Source organism: Protopterus annectens, chromosome 3.part1 (genome assembly GCF_019279795.1).
Source record: "Protopterus annectens isolate FY-2018-M chromosome 3.part1, PAN1.0, whole genome shotgun sequence".
Classification (NCBI taxonomy): domain Eukaryota; kingdom Metazoa; phylum Chordata; order Ceratodontiformes; family Protopteridae; genus Protopterus; species Protopterus annectens.
In genome coordinates this window covers 1,515,042,915-1,515,066,795 of record NC_056732.1, presented here as the reverse complement: position 1 = coordinate 1,515,066,795, position 23,881 = coordinate 1,515,042,915, and the positions used below count along the sequence as shown (strand labels likewise).

General features: G+C 40.4%; 1 protein-coding gene across 2 annotated transcripts in view; it reads right to left on the bottom strand.

Annotated features, from left to right (window-relative positions):
- The window catches only part of AGAP3 (ArfGAP with GTPase domain, ankyrin repeat and PH domain 3), a 2,466,462-nt gene that overhangs the window by 2,180,021 nt on the left and 262,560 nt on the right, over window positions 1-23,881 (bottom strand). For both annotated transcript variants that reach the window (XM_044067593.1, XM_044067592.1), the window contains exon 2: window positions 21,567-21,625. In XM_044067593.1, coding sequence (XP_043923528.1) covers window positions 21,567-21,625 — 59 coding nt within the window. The remainder of the gene's footprint in view (window positions 1-21,566; window positions 21,626-23,881) is intronic.

Sequence of the window (23,881 nt, the reverse complement as noted above, 5' to 3'; positions counted from 1 at the left end):
GGCAACAAGGCAGACTTTTTGAAGTTGACTGTAATGCCTAGCCGATCGCAGAGTGTCAGAGTAGCCTCTCTCGCTTGAAGAAGTTGATGCCTGGTGGTGGAGGTAAGGAGCCAATCATCCAAATACGGAAACACCTGGAATCCTAGACGCCTCAGGTGAGCCATGACTACTGCCATGCACTTGGTGAACACTCTGGGGGCTGTAGTGAGACCAAAGGGCAGAGCTCGGAATTGATAATGATTGGCTCCCAGCTGGAAAGCCAGGTGATCTCTGGATGGCCTGGCCATCTTTATGTGGTAGTACACATCCTTGAGATCGATCGAGCACATCCAAATGTCCTTCCCTAGAAACGGGAGTATGAACTGTAGCGTGACCATTCGGAACTTCTCTTTTCTCACAAATTGGATGAGTCTGCTGAGATCCAAAATGGGTCTCCAGTCCTTTGTTTTCTTTGGAACCAAAAAGAATCTTGAGTAAGTTCCGAATCCTGTTTGGTCTGCCAGGACTGGCTGGATGACTTTTTTTCTAGCAATCGGCATACCTCTATTGCTGCTTGTCTCATGTGATTGGGTGGAACGTCCGGGATTTTTTTGACGGGAAGGGGCTGGGTGGAGAACAGTATGAAATACCCTCTAGAAATGATACTTTGTACCTAAATGTCATTTATTATATTTAGCCAGGCTTCTGGGTAACAATGACAAGCAACCCCTGACTTCCTCCAGAGTAGGACAGTCGGGCCTCCCTTCAGGAGCGCTGGTAGGACTGACCAGAGAAGTGATCTCTGTCACCCTGGTGTTGCAGACCCCCTCTGTTGCGAGGGCAGCGTCTTCCACTGAAACCCCCTCCTCTGCCTCTGGAGGGGCTCTCCACGTGTGTCTTGAAAGGCTCCTTGGGCTTTCCGGAACCATATCTTTCCTCCATCTGACCTTTAGGAAAGGGTCGAGTGGGAGTGGAAAAATGGACTTTGATGGCAGACAGAGTCTTTCCTTCTTGCTCACACCTGGTCAAGGTCCCCTTCACCTTTGGCCCAAACAAAGATGAGCCTTCAAATGGGGTATTAGTAAAGGAAGACTTAAAGGGTTCCGCGAAGTAACAGAGTCGCATCCAGGCATGCCTACGAAGAGCAATTCCTGTACCTGCATCTCTACTCGAACCATCAGCTGGGTAAGATACGAGATGCATGGACGAGTTGACTATCAAATTGAGGGTAGAGAGCTGAATGGCAATCTTGTTGGATACACTCATAGCTACAGCACCCTGAAGAGTATCTCCCAACACCTTAAGGAGATCTCTGTGCAGTCTGGTAAAATGTGTCAAGTAGTTCAGTGATCTGAGTGAGAAAGTCGCTGAACTGAACATGCGTTTCCCATATCTATACATGATCCTAGATTCTCTGTTAGGAGGATGGATAGACGAGGAAGTCTCAGACATTTCCTTTTTGGTGGCTGCCAACACCACCATGGCATCAACAGGAACTCCCTTGGTCAAAAAGGACTTATCCATGGGGGCAGAAATAAACTTATTAGGCCTCCTAGGAACAGGTTCAATAGATTCTGGTGACTCCCATGGCCTATGAGAGACCAGATCCATAAGCTCATCGTAGGGTGGAGATATCCAAGAGGTGGAAGGTTGAAAACCAAACACCTTCAGGAGAACCGACTCGTCCTCAGTAGGGCTCTTGGACTGCCAATCACCCTTCTGCTTAAGAATTTCAAGAATCTCCGCAAAGGAGATGTCCTCAGAGGGAGATCTAGGGGACCCTTCTGATTCATCCAAGTCAGTGTCCGATGTGAGAGATTCCTGTGGGGAGTCCAAATGTCTCCTTTTGCATAATCTGTTCCTGGGAACCTCTTTAGGGGGAACTTCTGGAGATTTCTCAGAAGAGCAGGGAGCACCCTGTGGGGCTACCTGAGGCTCAGGGTCTCTACACTTAGGATGACTGGAGGAAACAGAAACTGACACAGGCACTTTAGGAGAAGAAGAGGCCAGACCTTGAGATGAGAAAGTCTTAGGAGACAACACTTGCCTCATGGCTTCAAATGCACCTCAGCTCCGATGAGGAGGAGTCGACGGAGCCGAGATCTCCTCCCGCACCGAAGCCATGGGCTCCGAGCTCGAGGGTAGGAGCCAAGCTCACCCGAGCCGAGGCCCTGAGAGGAAGAGTTGGCACCAAGTCAGTGCAACTATCCTCCCCAGACCTGACCGGAGAGTGTCTGCTGCTAGAGTCTCCGGTCAGCGCCAAGAATGTCCGAGCAGGTGTCGGCTCCAAGGGATCCATAATCATCAGGTCGGCCTCCTCCGGCTCTGAAGGTCTGGTATGGCTTGGAGGAGGAGCAGACAATTCAAGACTAATGGTCTTCGGCTCCGATGGTTGGGTCTGAGCCGACAGCAATTTAGCTAGGCCTGGTGCCTTTAAGAGTTTCTGAACCAGCCAGTCCATATCCAGATCAGAAAGGCTGACAGAAAACCTGGAAGATTGAACAGATGGAGCCGACTGGAGCAGTATCGATGGAGGTTTTTCGGCAACCGGTTCCAGAGCAGTGTCCCAGTTCCGAAAAGAACAGACCGTCAGCTCTGAAGGCAGTGGAGCCAAAGTCACCACACTTTCTGACCTTTTTCCTTTTTTAGTCCTGGATTCAAAGGAAGATCTGGACAATTTGCTGGCCCCATCCTGGTCAGACAATGCCTCAGAAAAAGGGTGTTTGATAATACTCCCATCAATTAACTTCCTCTTCCTCTCTGTAAGCACTCTGGTGGAAAAGGAGTGACAGATGCTGCATGACTCTTGCAGGTGCACCTCACCCAAACAGTAAACACACTGCACATGGGCATCCGTGATGGACATTTTCTGTCTGCAGTTTGGACATTTTTTAAACCCAGACTTTGGATGTTTTTCCTTCTCTTCAGACATTTCACAATAGCCAATAAAATGGTACACACTGTTTAACTATGAGCTATTTAAGAAAAAAATCTAACTAACTCACACAATACACACGCAGCCCAAAAAAAAAAAATATATATAATATATATCAAGATAAATAGAATTAGCAAACCAATAACAAGAATCCCAAAAAGGGAACACTAACTAACAACTATAAGAAGAGGTCCAACGGCCAAAGGGCCGAAGGCAAAGAAAGATTTTACTGAGGAAAGGGGTGTGAACACAGAAAACAACCATTTACTAGCTAGTAATATCTAGTATTATATAGTCATCAAAGATATATAAAAATTGAAATACAAAAGTTGAAAACTCCCAATAATAGTCTCGAGCAACGCTGGAAACAAAGAGATCCGTACCGTGGCAAACTAGATCTGAGGTAATTCCAGCAGTGCATTGTGGGATAAGGGGTTGGGTCTCAAGCTACTGGAGAACTTTGAGCTTGCTAGTCGGCCATGTCGGAGCTGAGGATCGGCTCCAAACCCATCAGTGAAGAATGAATGGCGAGATTGAACAACTTCACATTAATGCTTATGCTACAACAATCTGAGCACAGACTCTGGTAATGTATAATGAAAGATAGCACAAGGAAACCAAGTCATATTAAATATTCAACACAGTGATGCATACTCAGGGCTGTACAAAATTTAGTATTTGCCACCAAGGCACTTGGACAGTTCAGCAACTTTTTTTGATTCCATCCACTAGCTCCCTCCTGATCCATCCCTTGGTTCAGAGTTTAAGTGGAACATAGGCTACTACTCCAGTTATTTCCAGATAAGCCCTCATTTAAACCAGACTTAATAAAAAGTAGGCCAATAATGGTATGAGTTGACATTCACACAAGGACAACATTCAGGAGAACCATAGGAGAAATATGTCCTGCACCCAGGGCTAAGATTTCAAAGATGCATCATTGTGATGAATACCTCAAATAATGGTTGTGTCCTCCTTTGAGATCTCTGGCTGTACTACCCTCAGGCAAGAGTCGCTAGCAGACTTGCAAACCTCATCTCTAAGGTGGAGGAAACTGCAAAGCCATGACTTTTAGATACGGGTTTCCACAGAAAGCCCTGGACCTAAAGTACAGTTATGTTTACAGTGATTAGTGAATGTGCAGACAGTATTTCAAGTTGGAGACACACAGATCAAATTCAGTGAACGTTCCTAAAGAAAGCAATTAAAAGTGCACTCAACTTACAGTGGTCATATTAGTAGGCAAGGTCTTGCTATATATCACAGCAAAAAGAACAGTTAGCTAATCATTTAGAAAAGAACTGGATAGACTGCTTTTTATCTTCATATCTTCTAGAAAAAGACAATGCTTTGGTCTGTTGTTTATTCTTCCAAAGGGATGCGTCTCTCTTGGATTATTATCTCAACTGCCCATGCAGAAGATATATGGTGTGGAGGGACATGCAGTGTTCTGTAGGAAACAGTAAAATACCAATGTATTACCAGTAATTTATGTGACACTCCACCGCTGGTCCAGTAATCAAGAAGCCTCAATCCTCACCACTGGCAACAGTGGGGGACGTACACTGGGAGGATGACAAGTACACACACAGTATTTGCAGATGCAGCTCTCTACATAAAGTACAATTTCCCTTAAGAGCACAGAGAGACCACAGTCAGTCTGGGGCAGGTTTCTCCCTCTTTCTCCAGATCCCCAATAAGACTCCCATCTGGCACAGCTACAGAGCTGCGATCTCAGCTGAGTGTCTAAGCCAGGTCATCCAGCACCCAACTCTGCCTAACCAGTACTTTGTGTCCCTGACCAAGTAGCTGACACACACACTCTTTGAGGTTTGATTTACACACACACACACACACACACACACACACACACACACACACACACACACACACACACACCTGGGAAAGGATGGCACAGGTTTACTATGCCCCCATTTGACAAGATTATAGGGCAGTTATCACTGCCACCAGCCAACTTTAAGGCCTTTAACAAACTGGGTGTCCAATCTTGCTGTGTGATATTAATATTAATACAAATGGTAGTTTGACCAAGAGCAAAGCTATTAGGAGTGGCCCACACAGTGTCAACAAATAAATATGCAAGTACTCTCAAAATTTAAATATCTCTAGACAGATCAGCCACAATGAAAGGTTTAAATATATTTAATAATAAACAATAAAAGAACAAGGAAATACCCAGTATATATATTCAGTGACACCAGAGTTCAAAATCACAGGAAATATTTAAAACAACATTGCAACACAGTCTCAAATAAATAAAGAAAAATATCTAAATTAAGCTTTGCTACATTCCTGACTATATCTAAGAGAATTATACTATCCCCTAATAACGTACTTCATCAGAGCAAGGTAAATGTGTGGTGAATGGTTCCTGTTGTTGTCAGGTCCAAGACAGAATACAGAATGCACTCTCTCTCTCTTTCAGAGTTCTCAAATTAATATTTCAAATATTACTGCTGGGATAGCTTGTAGAATGACATCATTTCTTGTCATCTGACTCTATCCCAGATGAAACCCCCACTGCTGGAAGCTGGCAGTGTTTAGCATCTACCTGTGAAAATACACAGACGTTAGATCTTTGGCAGATGTTCGAAGTCATAAAACCATTGCATTCCTTCATACTTTCAGAGGTAGTAATTAGTTCATTCCAAAGACAATAGAGAAAGCTTCTCAGCACAGGCTCTGTGTCTGTAGCTGCAATGAAAACTGAAAGATAGCATCTTTTATTGCATAGCCATAAAGTAATTTAATTTTAGCTATTTTTCTGAAGTTAGGCTCCTGTATACCAGTTTTCACTGTTAAAACAGATACATTTAAACAGTTACAATACTGCATTGTACACACTTCTGTTCTATTCCAGTAGGGCACACTGTGGTTACATTTCAAAAAGCACTTTGCAAAAACGTTTTCAACATACACTTCTGTACCAGCAGTTTGATATACACATGACATACAGTTCTAAAACAGTTGTAACACAAACATCTTAGAAAAATCATATTGATACTCACAAATTACATAATTATTTACAAAATTCAAGGTAGCTGGGCTGGCAGATCTCCTTTTAGCCACAATTTAAATTAGAAAACAGTACCAAACTTAGGCCCTGAATGAAGAGTAAGCACACAGCATCATCATCTCCTTGTAAAAGAAGAAGCACAAAGGACAGATAGAACATGTAACTCTATCTTCAGGTAAGGTGCTCATAAGTGGAAAAAGTGTTTAAGGAAGGAATTTAAGATCAGACATATCAACTGGTTCAGAGGGAAAACAATGAGCCATATTCAACAAAACAAACGGAAACTCAGGAGGGCCAGAAGTGCTAGCTGGTGACCTAAGCAGAAAAACACCTCTAAAAACATCTTCAGAATCTGAATGAGACAGTCACATCACCTTGAACCCCTTTGTGAAAATTACAAAGACTGGCCAAGTGAAGTCTGCAAACCAAAGAGATATGAAGTCAAGGATTTCAAAAGGGGAAGTCCCATGAGGGATTCCCTTTGCACAGGTAAGCTTTTTTTTTTTTCTTTTGAGGGGGAGTCTTTTGTACCACCAACAGAATTTGAACTCCACTGTCTAACGTGTCTGATATTCTGACACTTAATACACCAGGAGAAACAATGTCACTAGCAGAAGCCCGTAGAAAGATGAGTGACACTGACTCAGCGTTATTCTTTTCGTGTTTCCTTGTGTCTTCAGCTTCTCCTGTTTTTCTTCCATTTCTAAATTTCCAAATAATGTATCCCATATATATTCATGCACCACTTTTAACTTCTTGTTATGTTTCTCCAAACCTCTTGTATTTCTCCTTCCAAGCTTAAAACTCCTGACTCCACTAATGGAGACACTTCTGGTTTCACATTTTAGTCCATAAAATATACAATATTTCTCAATTCCTTCAAATAACTTTTGCTTACATTACCACAATATTACCCTTTTTCAATTTCCACCATTTGATCCTTGGTGCTGCCCTCACATTCATCCTCCTCTTCTTGATCACCACTGTCATCCTACAAACCACCATCCTATGCTGCCTAACTACACTTTCCCCTGCCACCACTTTACAGTCTCCAATCTCTTCAGACTGGCCCTTCTACACAAGATATAATCCACCTGTGTGCATCTTCCTCCACTTTTGTGTGTCACCCTATGCTCCTCCCTCTTGTTAAAATACATATTCATCACAGACATGTCCATCCTTTTTGCAAAATCCACTATCATCTGACCTTCTGCATTCCTTTGCTTAACACCATACCTACCCATCACTTCCTCACCCTCTCTGTTTCCTTCACCAACATGCCCATTGAAATATGCTCCAATCACCAGTCTTTCACCTTTGGGTACAGTCATCACCACTTCATCCAACTCACTCCAAAATTTTTCTTTCTCATCCATCGCACACCCAACTTGTGGAGCATATGCACTAACAACATTCGTCATTACACCATCAATTACCAGCTTCATAAACATCACTCTTTCCAACACTCTTTTCACCTCCAAAACACTCTTAGCATACTGTTCCTTCAGGATAATGCCTACACCATTTCTCCTCCCCATCCACACCATGATAAAACAATTTGAAACCGCCGCCGATACACCTAGCCTTGCTCCCCTTCAATCTGGTCTCTTGCACACACAACATACCAACCTTCCTTCGGTCCATCATATCAGCTAGCTCTCTCCCTATACCAGTCATACTGCCAACATTCAAAGTTCGGACCTTCACTATCACAGTCCTAGCCTTTACCTGCCTTCAGGCATGCCTTCACCTTCTTCTCCTCCTTCGGCCAACAGTAGCCCAATTTCCGCCAGCACCCTGTTGGCCAAAAGTACTGGTGGCGGTTGTTGTTAACCCAAGTCTCTCTACATGTAAAATGTATTTATGTATTCTTTGTTGACCATGGCAGAACACTGATCCACAATGGATAGTAAAAGCCGTACACTGTACATTGTCTTTTTGGCATAACAAGCTGAAATCGGGAGTGAACTAAGTATTCTTGGATGCTGGGATGACTGGAACAGGCACTACAAGAGAGGGACTGCCTCTGAACCAGGCAAAGGAAACTTTTCCATTACAAGTTCAGAGGTCTTGGTGAAACATCCAGCTGGAGGCAACTCATGCTATGCCCCCATGAACTTGCTGTGCCACCCATATGTGGGGGTAGTAATAGGAGAAGGACCCTGATACTGCCTAAATGATACTAGGGGACATCTGGTGGCCTAAGGACAACCCAGCATCAGAAAGCTAGATGTTCAAATAGCCATCTTAAAACCTGGTGTCAGAGATGGCTGCTTAGCAACAGCCGAATGATAATCAGGTTGGTTGACATCAGCAACATATGTGTCAATAGAAGAGTGCTGGAGGAGATGCATATCAGGCCAACTTATATCAATGGCCTGAAAGGTGACTCCTGCTACCTGGGATGCCACTGGAAAAATCCTGCAACTGTGGACTAGTGGATTCTCGCCACGACTTCCACTCTGTAATTATAACCAATTTCTAGCGATGTCTGAGGTGGGGAACAAAGCAAAGACATGAGGCCAATGCCTGAACCTGTGCATGGCTTTAAATGGCTCTGCTAAACTGAAAAGGACCAGGAGAAGGAGTTAAATGTCACATTTTATTTATTTATTTACTTACTTGACATTTGTTTACCGGGGTGGTCTGACTGGGTCTACAGAACCCATTTTCAGCAGAGGCCCGGGGAGAAAAGCTCCAGGTACATTACAATACAAATACAGTATAATCCAATACAATAAAGATTACATTAGAAATACTATACAAAAAATAAGTTGAAAAAAACTGCTATACGATGTTGTAATATATTACTACACATCTAGACAGTTCTATACAGTTAAAACATTACAGACCATAATAGTCACTCTCATCATACATGATGTAGAAATAGCAGCCAGAAAGTTAGTGATTTTTTAAAGAGACTTTGAAATGGGTTAGGCCAGGAATAAACCTGGTGGCTAGAGGTAGTGAATTGCAATATATACAGACAGCATGAATACAGAGAGTGACCACGTTTTCTTGTGGGTTTTGAGACAGCTAAGAGATTTGTGTCTTCTGATCGTAGGGATCGATTTGATGTGTAAGGTGCGACTAGATTGGTTAGTGCAGGGCAGGCAGTAGGCTTAAAAATAAGGTTGTGCAAGGCGGATAGCTGAATAGAGGGAAGTTGGTTGGGTAGTTCAAGCCAGTTTAATTCTAGGAGTAGTTTACAGTGGTGTGTGTGATATTTAGAGTTTGTGGCAAACTTTGCAACTTTGTTGTAAGCACTGTTCCAACTTGCTTAGGGTAGAATTTTTATGTTAGTTAAGATAAGGGCACCACAAAGAAGAGAGGGGTTTTTGCAAAGGTAGTTTTGGTTGCTGCAGTAAAAAAAAATGTTTGTTTCTATATAAAAGTCCCAGTTTTTGATGAGTTTTCTTTATATTTTACTGTACATGGGGGTCAAATGAAAGTCTACTGTCAATGATAACACCTAGAAGTTTGGTTTCCTGCACTATTTCTATGGCAGTGTTGTCAGATGCAAGGATGCTGAAATGATCAGTGACAAGGGAGGTGTTTTTGGGATGACACAGTACTAGTTTTGTCTTCTTTGGATTAAGAAAGAGTTGGGCATTTCTTAGCCAGGATTCAACTGCTGTAAAGGACAGTTGAGTTTTTGGCAGTAGTTCTGGTAGTGATTAAGCAGTGCAGATTATGGTGGAATCAGCAGCATATTGAATAAGGTCCCATGGTGAGAGGCAGTGTGAAGGTTGTTTGTGAAAATGTTGAAGTGTAGGGGTCCTAGGATGGAGCCTTGGGGGACTCCAGTAGGGTTGTGGAGAAAGGGTGAGAATTTGTTGGACCATTTCACTGCTTGTTTACAATCCTAGATGTAGCTCTGAAACCATTTTACTGTGTTATGTGAAAAGCCTAAGTTAGTCAGTGACAGTGTCTCACCCCTTACTTTTGAACATAAAGTCCTTGGAGAGATCAAGGAATACTAAGGCTGTATAGCATCCTACATCTCTGGCCTTGTTCATGGTGTCTGTAAAAGATAACAGGGCTGTAGCTGTGCTGTGGCTAGGTCGGAAGCCATGCTGGGTTTTGGTTAAAAGATTGTTTTGCAATAGATATTGCATTACCTGCTGATGGATATCTCTCTCGAGAATTTTGAATATGGGTGACAAGATGGATATAGGACAGAAATTGGATGGATCAAATGAGTTGCCTCCTTTGTGGATGGGGGTGATGTGAGATTGTTTCCATATGGTAGGTACTTATGATTCTGATAAAGACCTATTTATAAGGATACTGATAGGGTAGGCAACTGAGTTAGCAGCCAGTCTGAGGTAGTATGGGGGGAGATTTTCAGCTGAAGTAGTAGTTATTTTAAAATTAAGGAATCACTGAAGACATACTGACTTCTAGTAAAGGAAGAAGGAGTTAAGGTGCTTGAGGGAGTCCAATCAGGCAGGTGCCAAAGTTTGTGGTAGTTCGCTGTTGTACGTAGATTTGTGGCACTGCTTCAAATCCTCCTTTCTGTGTTACCTTGTGTCCTTCATCTTATTCAGTACAATAAGTAGGTCATTCCTGGTTTTACTGTACTTGTAGGTTAATGGGTCTATACTAGGCTAATGATCAGTAGGGCCCTTAAAAGCCTAGCCATGCAACCCAAATGTGACCCACAAATTTGATTTATATTTATCTAATTTATAGGGGGTAATTTACTGAATGCCTCTGTCTATCAGAGACAAAGGATCCAGACTAGGGGTGAATTTCCAATTACCCATCCATTGGTCCAAGTTGCCCTTAAATAGGGATAGGGAGGAAATCTGCTTCACATGGATGGGAAGCCTGTTCCCGTGAATAGGAATTACCTGGGAACATATCTGTCTCAAGCATAATTTAGGTCTTTTAGTCTAGTAGTTCGGATGCTGTTTGTTTTACAGATGTGCAAAAGATTCACCAAAACAGGGTCCAGGGATGCCTTGCATGACAGGCAAAGATCACCTGTTAAGTATTCTGTATGATACTCGAGTAAAGAAACAGGGCTTTGAGGTGATCAGTGTAGGACAATGTAATTACTCCCTTTTGTAAGGAACCTTTGTGGGCATTCCAGTTGCTGCATGTGTGTGGTCAGGTACACACCAAAAGGGTCATTATATTCTATGATGGGCCTGATGACTGCCGAGTACTGTGGTATGATGGCCTCTCTGGAGACTGATGCCATGCCCTTACTTATAGCTTACGCAACATAGATCAAAGACTAAGTTACTATCTATAAGAGTTCCCAAATCCCTGACTTGTGTTTTACTGATAAGATAGTTAGCCAAGGTGGCATACTTCGCAAAAGGGACTATAATGCATTTCTTGGTACTGAGTTTTAAGGGTTTTCCACCAAGCATTTGTCTGTATTAGACCTTCCTGAAGGGTGTTCTTGACTAGGGGGATTCAATGACTGCTCCCAGTTTGCAATTATCTACAAACTTGGCTAGCCAAAGGCCTTTGCCCTTGGCTTTGACATCTGAGAAGTAGACGCCAAAGAGCAGCAGGCCTAGCACAGAGCCCCAGAAGACTCCACTGGTGACTGGCCTCTTTGTAGAGGTGGCTTCAATGACACTAACCTCCTGGGTCCTATCAGTGAGCCAGCAAGCTATCCAGTATGGTATAAAGGGATTTATTGCCAGTTCACAAAGTTTGTTGACAATGCCCAAGTGGGATGTTATACCAAATGCATTAGCCAGATCTAGGTAGGCAGTATGCACAGTGTTCTCCTCATTTGTTGCCTTAGTGACCTTTTCAAGTCCACCAAAAGTCCTTAAGATTCAGTAAGCATGACCTTCCTTTGACAAAGTCAAACTGGATGGAGGTCTCCTGTGTTCTCATTGATAATTTCCATGATAATTATTTTCACGGCTTTGCAACTAAAACTAGTCAGACTAATGTCTTTAGTTTCCAGGATCTGTTGGAAACCTTCCATAATGAAGGGAGATGACAGCCACAGTCCTCCACTCATGTGGCACAAAGTCTCTTTTATAACTATAGTTAAATAATTACTCCAGGGGTCCTCATAAGTCATATTTTGGACTATTCAGGTCCATCCTGAGATGTTATCAGGGACCACAGAGGCCATGCTCTTGGCTTTAGTGACTGCAGCCACTATACGGTTCCTAATTACATTTGGTGGGGTTCTGTTTAAGGGTATTACCACGGAGATAGTTGTGGGGGGAGAGATTAAAGTTGGAAATGAATTTGTCACCTAACAGGTTTGCTATATCGCAAGTTTCAGTGAATGTGGCACCATTAACCACTAGTTCAGCACATTGCTGTGTGTTGCCCTTGAGTTTTCTGACATAGCTGAAGAAGGCCTTACGAGTATCTTTCACCTGGGAGGATATCTTAACCTCAATGCTAGCTTTGCTTCACCTAGTATGCCTTCTTAATTGCCTATTCACTTTGATAAGAGTTTTTTTATCTTATGGGAATCACCTTCCTGATTTTTACCATAACTTTTTTCTTTTTGTTGTATATCCTGCTTAATTTGGGATGTCACTAGGGCAGTTTATTTCTGAGGCTAGTTCTGGACTTACCTCTGTCAGGTACAGCAGCCTCTATGTAGCCACTGACATGGTTGTACAGAGCTTCTGAGAACAATTCAGCACAGGTTGCTCTGTTTTCATGGTTTGGATGGGCAAAGAATGTTGACAAACCATCTTAATAAAAGGTAATTTGCCTCGGAATAGTTTATATAACTGGTTTTGATGGTATTACAAAGATGATTTTGATTTCCAAGGGATACAGCTTTATGGTCAGACCTTACCAGGTAGGATGAAACACGGGAGGGGGCATTCTCCTATATTTGCAGGGCTCAAGGTCCAGTATGTTAGAGCCACTAGTGGGCATTTTCACTACTTGGTCAAGGATGTTTCCATTTACGAAATCCAGAAATCTCTGTGCCTGTAGATTTGAGGTCATGTAGAATTCCCTGTCTAAAGAGGGGTAGTTAAAGTCTCTCAAGAGTTAGTTATTAGGTTGAATGGTAAGTGTCTCCAGTAGATCCAAGTACAACAATCACAAAGTGGTAAAAGCCGTAACTAAAACAGTAATAAATAAATAAATAAATAAACAGCTTCTATAAAAACAAATGGCACTTAATTCCATGAATACAATAAAATATTCAGTAACTGCTTTTGTCTTGTCCCACAAGACTTCTTCAGACTGAATAAACTCACAATTCAACTACTTTAAATACTTTTAAAATCACACAAATACATTAATCAATTAATCATTTAGGGATTTAACCCTTTTTTTTAAAATACACTGTAAAGACTTCTCTATTGTTCATGCCAGGAGGATAACAGGCATTTAACTTGACCTGCCACAAATACTCTATCCAACTTAGCTCGTCCTCTGCATCAAATTTTTTTTCATAATTTTCTATTTGATCTAAAACTATACATTTAAAATCAACCTTGCACTTATCATTCTTATAATGTTTACTAAGTGCATTTCTTTCATCACATTTTGATACTGCATATTTCTGCTGACATATTCTTCTGTACACCTCTCTAGTGGTGCAACCAAGATAAAAGGAAGTGCAAGAATTACGTTACTAAATAAACCACAAACTTTCATTTGCATGTACAGTGGATATAAAAAGTTTACACACCCCTGTTAAAATGCCAGGTTTTTGTGATATAAAAAAATGAGACCACAATAAATAATTTCAAATGTTTTCCCACCTTTAATGTGACCTATAATCTGTACAATTCAATTGAAAAACAAAAAAACAAACCTGTTAGGGAAAAAATATAAAAAATAAAAAACGTACAATACACTGGTTGCATAAGTGTGTACACCATTAAACTAATACTTTGTTGTGTGTGCACACCCTTAAACTAATACTTTGTTGAAGCACATTTTGACTTAATTATAGCATTCAGTCTTCTTGGGTACACACCTGCCATCAATTAAAGAGACTCTGATTAACCCCAAATAAAGTTCAGCTGTCCTACTAGGAGTTTCCTGACATTTACTCAGTTGCCTGCTACAGCAAAAGCCATGGTTTGCAGAGAGCTTAGAAAGCATCAAAGGGATCTCATTGTTGAAAGGTATCAGTCAGGAGGAGGGTACAAAAAAATTTCCACAGCATTGAATATACCACGGAACACAGTGAAGACAGTCATCCAAAAGTGGAGAAAATATGGGACAACAGTGATGTTACAAAGAACTGGACATCCCTCCAAAATTGATGAAAAGACAAGATGAAAACTGGTCAGGGAAGCTGCCAAAAGACCTACAGCAACACTGAAGGAGCTGCAGGAATTTCTGGTTGTGTACTACATGTGACAACAACCTCCCGTATTCTCCATATGTCTGGACTATGGGGTAGGGTTGCAATTCGGAAGCCTTTTCTTACACAGAAAAACATCCAGGCAAAACAATACATCAAGTCAACCAAAAGCATGTGGGAAAATGTGTTATGGTCTGATGAGACCAAGGTTAAACTTTTTGGCCACAATTCAAAAAGGTATATTTGGCGCAAAAACAGCACTTGGCATCACCAAAAGAACACCATCCCCACGATAAAGCATGGTGGTGGCAGTATCATGCTTTGGGGTTGCTTTTCTTCAGGTGGATCTGGGGCTTTAGTCAAGGTTGAGGGAATTATGAACAGTTCCAAATACCAGTCACTTTTTGCTCAAAACCTTCAGGCGTCTGCTATAAGGATGAAGAGGAATTTCACCTTTCAACATGACAATGACCCCAAGCATACATCCATATCAACAAAAGAATGGCTTCACTGGAAGAAAATTAAAAGTTTTGGAATGGCCCAACCAGAGCCCAGACCTAAATCCAATAAAAAAATCTGTGGCTTGACCTGAAGAGGGCTGTGCACAAGAGATGCCTTTGCAATCTGACAGATTTGGAGCGCTTTTGCAAGGAAGAGTGGGCAAATATTGCCAAGTCAAAATGTGCCATGCTGATAGACTCCTACCCAAGAAGACTGAATGCTGTAATTAAATCAAAAGGTGCGTCAACAAAGTATTAGTTTAAGGATGTGCACACTTATGCAGCCAGCATACTGTAGGTTTTTTTATTTTTTATATTTTTCCCCTAACAGATTTGTTTTTCAGTTGAATTGTACATGTTATAGGTCACATTACATTAAAGGAGGGGAAAAGTTTTGAAATGATTTATTGTGGTCTCATTTTTTTATATCACAAAAACCTGTCATTTTAACAGGTGTGTGTAAACTTTTTAAATCCACTGTACATCTACCCCTGATCTTAACTTTATTATTATTCACCATTATTTCATCCATCTCCATATGTAAATATTGGCAACAACAGCAATTGTACATTTATACATACCAGGCTTTTTATATTCTATTTTGCGTAAGCCTAACTTAAACTGAAAATATTTTTTGAAAATCTTGTCTCTTTTTTGAACAAATACTAGATGGTCTCCCACTACTTTCTTTACTTTACGGAAACTATTCAAAATTTTCTAATTATTCGTTACCAAATTTCTAATAGCTTTTTCATCAACAGAATCAGTTTGCACTGATGTACTACAAATGTACATTTGTTTTGAGTTTTTGGAGAAGTCCTTCCACATTTCCTAAAAATCACAACCCTCTGAGAACTTATCTTGGCCCCACCTAACTGGATAGCCTCTGCTAATAAATTTCTTACACAAAGCAGTTCCTTCTTCCAGAAAATCTTGATCTCTGAGCCTATTCACTCTCATCAGTTGGCTTTTCACCACATTTTCAGTTTTTTTTATAATGCATACTATAATAATCCAAGTATAAATTATTTTGGACTTATTTTTAATATATCCTAGTTAACAGTTTCCCATTTTTTTTAACACAGTCACATCCAAAAACTTAATGTTCTGATCACTTCTGACTTGAATTTAAGAAAAGAACCAACATTGTTCACACAAGCCAACAATTCATTAAACATATTAATATACCCTCTTCAGACCAAAAACGTATCATCAATAAAGTGTTTGTGCAATAAAATGTTACTGTGACACACAGTTTCAAATAGACTGACTTTTCCCAGCCATGCATAAAAATATTGGCATAACTGGAAGCCACTGCAGCCCCCATTGCCACTCCATTAGTTTGACAATATAAACCTGAATTAAACTCAAAATAATTGAAACTAAGGATAACATCTAACATTTCAATCAACAACTGCACAGTATTCAATGAAAAAAAGTTTTGAATGCATCAGTTCCAGTCTAACCATTTCCTGATTGTTTGGGATAAAACAACTTAATAGCCAACGTAGCCAGTAAACTGCTTAACATATACATACATTCTCAATTTTAGTCATAAAATCAAATGTGTCATTGATATGAGTCACTTAGTTCTACTACTTTTTGTAAGCACTTGTCCACAAAAATTGTCATAGCCCCCGTTTTACTTCTGTTACTGGCGACAATAGGTCTGAGGGGAGGGTTGTTGACAATGTTATGTATGTTTGGCAAACCGAAAATCCTACTGATTTTGGATTATCCACTCTTAAAAACCTGCTGGTTTCATATGTAATCCTACCATTACATAACCAGTCCTGTATAAAAAAATCAATTTCTGAATATGCTTTTTTAACTTCTGCAAAGGAAACCAATTTATAAAGACAAACATTACAGAGAAGTTCTAACATTTTTTACATCATAAATTTCTCTATCCAACATCACAATGGCATTCCCCTTGTCTGCTTTGGTGATTATAATATTTTTATTACTCATCAGACCATTAAAAACACTCTTTTCGTTATAGCAAAGATCATAGTATTTGCATGCAGGTTTGTTGTTGAGTAGTTCAATTATTTGAATTTCAGTTACAGTTAAGAACATTTCCAGTTCTGCCCTTAATGGTGGGTTAACGGTACTAGGCCCATAAAAAATCACTATCTTGTTGTGAATCCATTTTGTATACAAACTTAAAATTAAGCTTTCTAACACAGTCTCTTAAATAATTAATAACATCACATTTATCTGCTCTTATTGCTGGAACAAAAATTCCAGCCTTTCCTAAGTACATTATATGCCTTATTATCTAAAGTAAAAGATGACAAGTTAACAATTTTAAAACAGTTCTCATTTGTACCTATTGTCTTTTACAGTTGTTTCTCGATCCTTTCCAGTTTTTCTTCCTGGTTTGTGGCTTGTTTATCAGTGCTACCACTTCTACACATGTCCAACTATGCATTGTGAGCTTCTTGGGACATGAAGGGTGACCTACAGCTGGCTAGAATATGGCACAGGACTTTGTCTACGGTGATCTGCACATGGATGAACTCCAGCATGTCATCCTGTTTGACCACACTTGAGGTATGCTTATTATTAATATATATTGACAAACAGCTTTCTCTGTGCAGCTACTGGTCTATGGAAGGCAACAAACCTTTGCACTGCTGGGGTATCTCTCCCACTCTAAACCATGTCTAGTTAAATGCACAGATATCTCTATTCTTGTGTATGAAAAGGGCTTGGATAGAGTGTAGTGTTTCTTTTTTTTTAGACTCCTGCCATTGAGCAATAACACCTTGAGGTTCTGTTGAGTTAATATTGTTATGTTGGTAGGTTTGTTAATTTGGCATTGCCTAAAAAAACGCACTATGGGGGTGGACAAAGCCTTCACCAATATTCAAAAGCCTAGAGGGGAAAGATGCAGACCATCCTTGGCAAGGCAACACACGTCCTCCCAAGTTGACAGATACTGGATCCCCTTAGAATGACACCAGAAAGACACTTGTTTAATCAATCATTTTTCTGCTCATACTGTGGCATCATCCTCGGTGATGGTAATATGCTGCTCAGTGCCAGTTCATACCAGCCTGAGACACATACTTTGAAAGCTCCATAATGTCTCTCTTCATACAGTCCAGGGAGGTACATCTCAGGTCATTTATATGTACGTGGAATATGATGAAATCATATGGGCACCTGTCGCATAATGACGAGTGCATGAATGATTTAGTTGATTACCTGGAGCCAGGATCCGCCAACAGTCATCTTCTCCTTGTGCATCCTAGTTAGAGGGGCTTCCGTACACCTTACAATAGAGTTCCCTATGATGAGAGTTCTGAGAAGTGTGTGTTTGCTTTCCTTAGGGGATTAGCGTTTGGGGCTCCATTGAGAGTGACAGTATGTGTGCTGTTAGGTGATGTTTTTTTCTGAGTACCTTTGGACTTCCTTCGGCATAGCTTTAGCAATGTGTGGTCTAGATGATCTTTGTTGTTTAGGACGACTGCTTTTAAGTGCTTAACCATATGTTAGTCTATGTGCGCATTGTGTGCTGTATAAGGTGGGTATTGTATGCATGGTTTTCACAACCTGATGTGCGCTTGTATGTAAGACATTAGCCTCCAGTATTATTAAGTACACCGCTCGCATACTGTGTCTGCTTCTTTAAGGATTAAGTGGTTGTCGGTAAACATGAGACAATTGTACATTGTCTCAAGATGTTTATATCCACCAAGCTAGCTACAGAGAAGTTAGGAATTTGCATATCAATAATGTCTAGTCCTTTGATTTGTAAGCTACAAGGGGGTGGTGCATTGTGGTTAGAAGACTATTAAGGGTGCTTGGTTTGTGCAGACTAATAGGGGTGCTTTACTGGGACAGATTAAGCTAAACAGTACTAAATTCTACTAACTTTAACGTTTACACAATACTGAATTCTACTAAATCTGTAGGTATTGCCACTACAGGCCTAACTAGCTGCTCTATGCTTGATGGCGCACAAGGTAATTGCTGAAGGTAATTTCAAGACAATAACAGTGAGAGGAACATCAACTTTTTTTTCACAAAGAAATTCATTGAAATGCATACTTAAAAGCAGGAAACAAAAGCGATCACTGAAAATAACTAACTGCAATTTAGCAATCAAAGGTACTTAACTTTCCCTGGATGGCAAAGGATACAAGTAAAACACTTCTGGAATGTCAGCTAGGACTACAAGCTTTGCAGAACAGTAGGACAATAAGCAGAAGACACTATGTAGTAAAGGAGGTTTACTCAAGAATAATACTAGTTTGTGAGGTGGGCACGCAGTATCATGGGCCATGGAAGACAATGGGTGGGAAGAGAACATAAATAGCTTATACAACAGTCAACAGCAATGAAAGGCAGGAGGGAGGGACATTGAAAATCAGATAATGACAAGGGGTGGAGGGCAGAGAAACAGCCTTATAAAACATAATGATGGGAGGGGTGGGTAAGGAACATGCAAGCTATCTACAGAGGTTAACAATCAAATAAAGGCAATATTGGAGCTCTTTCACAAACTTTAGCTTAATGTGCTATGGGGAATGAGGCAGACACCAAATGCAAGCAGGTAAATGATAAACAGAATATACAAGCACTAAAGCACACACACTGGAGAAGAGACAATAATCTCCATATAAAATTTCTACTGCAGTTTAAGGCATCAGAGTATGCAGAAATTTACCAGTAACACTGTTTACGGGGAAAAAAATTAATGCACTTTGCCCTAACTGCCTGCTGACCATCAGGCCTTTCCCTGTTAACAAGCTGCTCCCCTTATTTCAGGGTTTGATTGCCACAGCCTCCATTTCCCTACTGTGTTACTCTAAGCAAGTTAATTAACCAAGAAGTGCTCTGAGGGAATTAGGAAATTGGGTTAGGAGGCTCCATAGTGGTCTCCTGGAAAGCAAGACTAGTAAATAGGGATGATCATATGAAGGGAAAAAAACTATCAAATATATATGCTGATTTAAATGTTCAACCTCAGTTCCATGTGAACAGTAGGAAAGAAGTGGTGGAGTACTATCCTCGCTGTCTATATTAGAAACCAAGAGGAAACAGAGAATACTGGCAAAGAAGATGCCAGGCAATTCCAGTGTCTAAACATAAGTATCCCATCAGGACAAGCTGAGTGTGCACAGCAGCTCAATACAGTTCTGAAACTGCCCTACTTTAGCTCCTTCTTGACTTTGCAAAGATGTAGTACAAAATTCAGCAACTGGCAATAAGGTAATGTACCTAAGGCACAGATACCGGGAGATGAGGTTTGACTGCTACTAAACACAGGAAGGCCGTTGTTGTGAATATTCAAGATGACCTGACTAACTCAGTGGCACAGAAAGGTAAAGCCCAGGCAATCTGTGTATGCTTACTGGGATGCCAGGCTTTACCTGTCTATGTCATGGCACAGATAGGTAAAGAACAGACTACAGCCTAGCTGACCCACGTTTGATTAAATGGGATGGGCACAGGAAGAACTGGTGAAAAATGAAAAAAAGAATGTAAAACTTTGACTATTCAATTCTTTCCAAAGGGACAAATCTCGGGTGTTTCCCTGACAGAATGCAAGGTGGAGGGCAAATGTCCAAGGGGAGAATAAGAACACTGCACACAGAAGTAGTCAGCATGCACTGCAGTGGCCCACTGCATGTCCTGTCTACTTGGCACATTAACAGTATGTGCAAATGGTACACATTAAAACAACACATTACTTACCCTCCAGGGAACATTAGTGGCTCTAAAGCCACCTTTCCTAGTCACACTAGAATGGAAGTTACTCTCCTGTTTGTGGGATACTGATACCCCAAGCATATCATACTGATGTGGAGGCACACAAGGTGCTCATGGAGTGTGATATTGCCTGGTGGAAAGCAGCTTATCCATACTGTTACCACTAGTTAAAAAAAAAATTCTGATAAACTCAACTACGGAAATACAACAATAGAGGCATCAGGCCCAGATGGGCGATGGAGTGATCAGAGAGGGTTATAAACAACAGAAACAACAATGCTACTTTACTAATTATCATTGACATTATACCCTAGAACACCATCTAATTCTCAGGCCACCCTAGAACACCATCTAATTCTCAGGCCACCCTAGAACACCATCTAATTCTCAGGCCACCCTAGAACACCATCTAATTCTCAGGCCACCCTAGAACACCATCTAATTCTCAGGCCTTTTCTACACAATATCAGAAACAAGGTAAAAAGGGCAACTGAAAGTTTAACGGGAGAGAGACTCCAATATATACACACAGAAAGAGAACTGACAAATAGAAACTCCATGATGTGAATGTACAGAAATGAAAATCAAGACTGGAATTTACACAAGCAAGCATGCAAAACAACAAGTACTTGAAATTAAAATGGGACAAAATGAAATCCCTTCTCATTCAGAGAATGACATACTCAGAACAGTTAAATGGCACAATTAAAACAATGAATGAGATTCTAACACACAAAGGATAACCTCAACCTAGTGGAGTGAGAGCTGACAGGGAAAACAGCTAGACATTAGGTGAGGTCTACAAGGTAAATCAGGAAAAGAAAGGGCAGTACGTGGAATGTGAGGTTCTCATTATTTCTAGAAACATCTGCTACTCTTGCTGATCGCATGGGAAGACTGAATACCGCAAGTCATCATTCTGCCAGGTCCGACTGGCACAAAAACGTTACATAGGAACACTAAGCAACTCATTTCAACAAAAAACTCCAAGGCAGCAATTTTCTGGGTACTCAGAATTCTCTACCTATGATACAAGGCTGTATTCAATAATCCAGCAAAGCACCAGTGTAGTCATGGAAAATGGTGGACAAAAAAAAACAAAACAAACAATGCACTTACCACTTTAAGTTCTGGCACAGACCTGCTCAATGTCCACTCTTGACTGTTCACAAAGGAATCTAAAGAGAAAAAAAAACAGAAAAGGTAATAAGAATTTTTTACAGTCATTATTATTACTGCTGAAAATACAAATTGGTGACAGGGATAAAAAAGTAACATGACAAACTGTCCCACCCTGAACAGAGCATTTCCACATCAAATGTAATCTGTTTCTGGAGACTTGCATATCTGACGGCTATTTCAACAGCGCAACAGTCTTACAAGTATAAACTCCCATTTGCTATAGCACTTTGACAAATGGGCAAGTATTTGTAAAGTTCTGCTAGAAAATTGGAGCAGAATGCAGACTTAACTGTCCTTGTACAGACCACATCCCCAAAGTTAGTGGCTACAGTGAGACAGAGACAATGAAAACGGTACCCTGAGTATGTAGACCACAAAAATCTGGGAACCGGAAAAAAAACAAGACAAAAAACTGTCCACAATATTCATGGATAAGCATGCTGTGTAAATTACAGCTGGCATACAATGCCAACATCATAGAATCATATTCATAAACATCCAGAAAATGTCAAATTCATTCCAGCTTAATTGTGCTTACAAAATGGAAACATAAATAATGAAGTTTACATCTTGGAACATAAAAGGATATTACTACCACCACAGTGACAAATTACAGCTGTAACGAATGTTTGAGTCATGTTTTCATAGCGGGGGAGGACTACCAACTCCAAACAGAACACATTTGCACTCAAAGTCATAATTTTTGCAGGACCCTCCTTACTACCTAATTTGAGTGCAGAATGTAACAACCAAGGTAAGAAACTCTACTGGCTCGGCAAATCAGTTAAACATCAACATTTCTGTTGCAGACTGGCATCACAGCCAGGTTTCACTCACTTCAAAAATGTGTAGACGACTATGCCCAAAAGCTGCACAAAATGTGTGTATACATAATCAGGCTGGCTATATGCCACACTCCCTGCATGATACCACATTCTGGGCAGAAATTACTATGGTTCTGGCAACATAGATCATAAAATTATGCTGAACAGATGGCATAAGGTATTAAGAATGCATGGACACAGTTACAAAACTCAGTTGAATTATGTAAACAGACCTCGTAGTCTTGGCAATATTTAATAGCCAGTCCATATTTTCAATATAGTCATTTATTTGCAGTTACTCAAAAATGAGAGTTATGGTTTTATTATGCCGGACGTCTTTTCTTAAATGAAAGGTAAACGTGTAGCCATTGTGCAAACATTTACTCAGTCTTTTGTCACTATGTGGGCTGTGAAAGCTGCAAGAAACAACAGTTATTTACCTTCATTTATATTTTGTAAACTCAGATTTCTGAATTTGACATTTTAAAATTTTACCAGAAGTTTCTTCAACTCAGCCTTAACTGCTACAATTACTCAACAAGGTAACTACATTTACCTTTTTCATTTTTTTTTTTATTTCCATTTGTTTTCTTGTAATAATCCAGTTATAATAAAAGCCCATTTTCTGAGGATGTCAAGGGAGAAAAGGGTACTTGCGTATTAGCGCAACCACGTTGCAAAAGTGGTCTGACAAACAAACACCGGTTTCGGCAAATGCCTCCGTCAGTATAATCAATGTTTTTGACAGTTGATGGTGGTTGTTATTATACGGAGGAAAGCGTTTGTCAAAAACGTCTGAACATAATCCTATTTAACTAGAATTTTTTTTCCTTCTGCAATTCCGGTTTAAAAAAAGTGTAACAGCCGTTACCTAATCAACACCCATTGAGACTGTAATTCAGGGTACCCTTTAAACTGAGGAAACCCACATTCATACTATGCCTAGAGATGAGGGTGTTTTAACATATGTGCATCAGTCATCTGGAGTAGCATGTCAGTAAGCAATAGTTGCTTACTGTGAAGGATCCGTGAATAAGAAATATAACTGAAATACATCAAAAGTATGAAGTAAGTCATTTCTGAAATAAACTAAAGGGTTTGCACTGCAAGTCAGAAAGCGATTTCACTTCAGTTATATATTTGCTGCATTTCAGGTGTGTAACACGAGCGTATTGCTTAAACTAGTATTACTCTACCCCATAAAAAGATGACAGAAAAAGGGCACAAAATAAAAATTGCATTTTCTGACATGAAAGAAGCCCCTAACTGTAGTCGTAGTCATTATTTGCTAACCGCAATGTGTAACTGTGGAGCATGGAAGGAATCAGTTATACAAACAACGGTCTGGTGATAAATCGTGGTTGCGATAATACGCAAGTACCAAGAAAAGCTTCACAATTATACAACAAAAGTGGTTTTGCAGTTCCA